We start from the raw sequence: 2500 nt of genomic DNA on the forward strand, positions 1-2500 counted from the left end.
TCTCTCTCTCTCTCTCTCTCTCACCTGAACCAACGCTGTTGCTGCGATGACATGGACAGAGGACAAAGAGAGAGAGAGAGAGAGAGAGAGAGAGAGAGAGAGAGAGAGAGAGAGAGAGAGAGAGAGAGAGAGAGAGAGAGAGAGATAGAGCACCATATATTGTATACATAGACAAAAAAATTCTCTCTCTCTCTCTCTCTCTCTCTCTCTCTCTCTCTCTCTCTCTCTCTCTCTCTCTCTCTCTCTCTCTCTCTCTCTCGATGTTCTAAGCCTCAGAAATGTGTGTGTGTGTGTGTGTGTGTGTGTGTGTGTGTGTGTGTGTGTGTGTGTGTGTGTGTGTGTGTGTGTGTGTGTGTGTGTGTGTGTGTGTGAGAGAGAGAGAGAGAGAGAGAGAGAGAGAGAGAGAGAGAGAGAGAGAGAGAGAGAGAGAGAGAGAGAGAGAGAGAGAGAGAGAGAGAGAGAGAGAGAGAGAGAGAGAGAGAGAGAGAGAGAGAGAGAGACTGCCCCCCTTTCAAGGACGATGGTGCCGCGGAGACGTGGAGTGGCAGAGGAGGAGGAGGAGGAGGAGGAGGAGGAGGAGGAGGAGGAGGAGGAGGAGGAGGCACACAAGCAATCGACCGAGTGCCTGCGAGGGCGATGACCTTCCACGTGCGCTCTCTCTCTCTCTCTCTCTCTCTCTCTCTCTCTCTCTCTCTCTCTCTCTAATCGATAGGGGAAAAGGACAGTACGAAAAGACTACCTCAACACGTACAATATAACAACAATAACCATCATAACAATCAGGGTTGTATATGTACTTAAAAACATCCCATTAACTAACCTTTATCTTCGTAGAGGGCGCCCATCTTCGCCGACAGCGCCTCCACAGGGCTATGGGGCCTTCGTTCAGACTCTAAGATCCTCATTACGCCGCGCTTACTGTGCTATTCGCAAACACAAGAGTACGCTACTGTGCTCTGAATTCACTGTGTGAGGGAGGGGGTTGTGATAATGGCTGTGGCGGTGGTAGTGGTGGTGGTGGTAATAGTGGTAAAGTGGTGGTTCAAGTGGTGGGGGTTAAATTTGCGCCTCTCCTCACCACCAGTCATCACTACTGCAATAATTTTGGTAGTGGCGAGTGGTGAGTGATGCGGTTAATGTACTCCCTTCACCATTCATCACCATTACACATCACTGCACATGTAATGGTAATAAAGATGAAGCGAACATTTCCAAAGCCCTCAACACCATCTAAGCCACCAGAACCACCACGATCACGAATTTTGCTGGTGATGGAGGTTGTGAACAAACTATCACTATTGCCACCACCATCACCAAGTTTGAGTCACAGGTAGGCGCGGATGACGAAGAAGAGCAAGGAGGAGGACGAGGACGAGAACGAGAACGACGGGAAGAGAGCCTGAAGGGGAGCAAAATAGAACAAATAAATAATCTTGTGAACGGGTGCGTGGGATGGGGGATGCTGGGTGGCGGTGGTGGTGGTGTAACACTGCCTGCCTCACCAAGCCGTGCCTTTCTCAACAGAGGGATTGGTGCCCCATCTGCTTCCACTCCTGCCCCACGATTTACAATTCATTCCACGCGCATTCAGCCTTTCTTTTATGGCTTATTTATTGCTTTTCACAAGGTTAGTTTTATGATGATCCTCTCCTTCCTCCTCCTCCCCCTCCTCTTGTCCTGGTCTCCGTCATTGCTGCCTCTCTTATCCTTCTCTCTCATCCTCATCCTCCACCTCTTCTTCCTCAAGCCGTATAGTGAACGGCCCTGACCGCCACTATTTTTTTTTTTTCCGTGTGTGTGTGTGTGTGTGTGTGTGTGTGTGTGGGGACAGGTTGGTAGGCTGGGTGGCTGGTTTGTACAGGTTTTGCTTGCTCTCTCTCTCTCTCTCTCTCTCTCTCTCTCTCTCTCTCTCTCTCTCTCTCTCTCTCTCTCTCTCTCTCTCTCTCTCTCTAATTAAAATTATTTGCGCCACGTTCAAAATTTCCAATCACAATTTAGACACTCCCCTCCACCCCCCGTCTCTCCCTTCCCTCACACTACTATCATCACCATTTACTCGTTCAACACCATCACCACCGTAACGCCACGCACACTCGCACTATCACTACTACCACTATTCACGCCAGTCATCACCATTCACCACCACCACCACCACCACTTGCAGTAGCCACGCATAGTCTCACGCAAACCGGTTTCTCATTTAACTCAACTAGTTCCCTGAGGAGAAGGCAGTCGAGGGCTATCTGCAGGTCCTTGTTACTGTTCTAGCAGTGGTGGGTGGCGTGGATAAATAAGCCCTCACCTACCTAACCTGCCTCACACTAACACATCACTCCCATACCCTGCTTTACACACCTAAACACGCACATTCTACCAGCATATCACTTCTACAGACTCTGCTATTATCTATTGGCTTGTTAGCTATACACCTGCTCATCTGTTCGCTCGTTCACCTGCGTCACTAAGCCACTCAGCACACGCGAAAGGGCACTCGACTCAC

At 49.7% G+C, this 2500-nt stretch overlaps 1 protein-coding gene across 24 annotated transcripts in view; it reads right to left on the reverse strand.

Annotated features, from left to right (window-relative positions):
- Positions 1–2500, reverse strand: part of LOC135114746 (transcriptional activator protein Pur-beta-like) — a 113958-nt gene that overhangs the window by 16204 nt on the left and 95254 nt on the right. For 5 of the 24 annotated variants that reach the window (XM_064030760.1, XM_064030765.1, XM_064030766.1 and 2 more), the window contains exon 2: positions 821–965. The exons of the other annotated variants lie outside the window; for them this stretch is intronic. In XM_064030760.1, the coding sequence (XP_063886830.1) occupies positions 821–905 (85 nt within the window). In that variant the 5' untranslated portion in view covers positions 906–965. The remainder of the gene's footprint in view (positions 1–820; positions 966–2500) is intronic. 24 annotated transcript variants of the gene reach the window in all.

The sequence above is a fragment of the Scylla paramamosain genome, chromosome 28 (assembly GCF_035594125.1).
Source record: "Scylla paramamosain isolate STU-SP2022 chromosome 28, ASM3559412v1, whole genome shotgun sequence".
NCBI classification, from domain to species: Eukaryota; Metazoa; Arthropoda; class Malacostraca; order Decapoda; family Portunidae; genus Scylla; species Scylla paramamosain.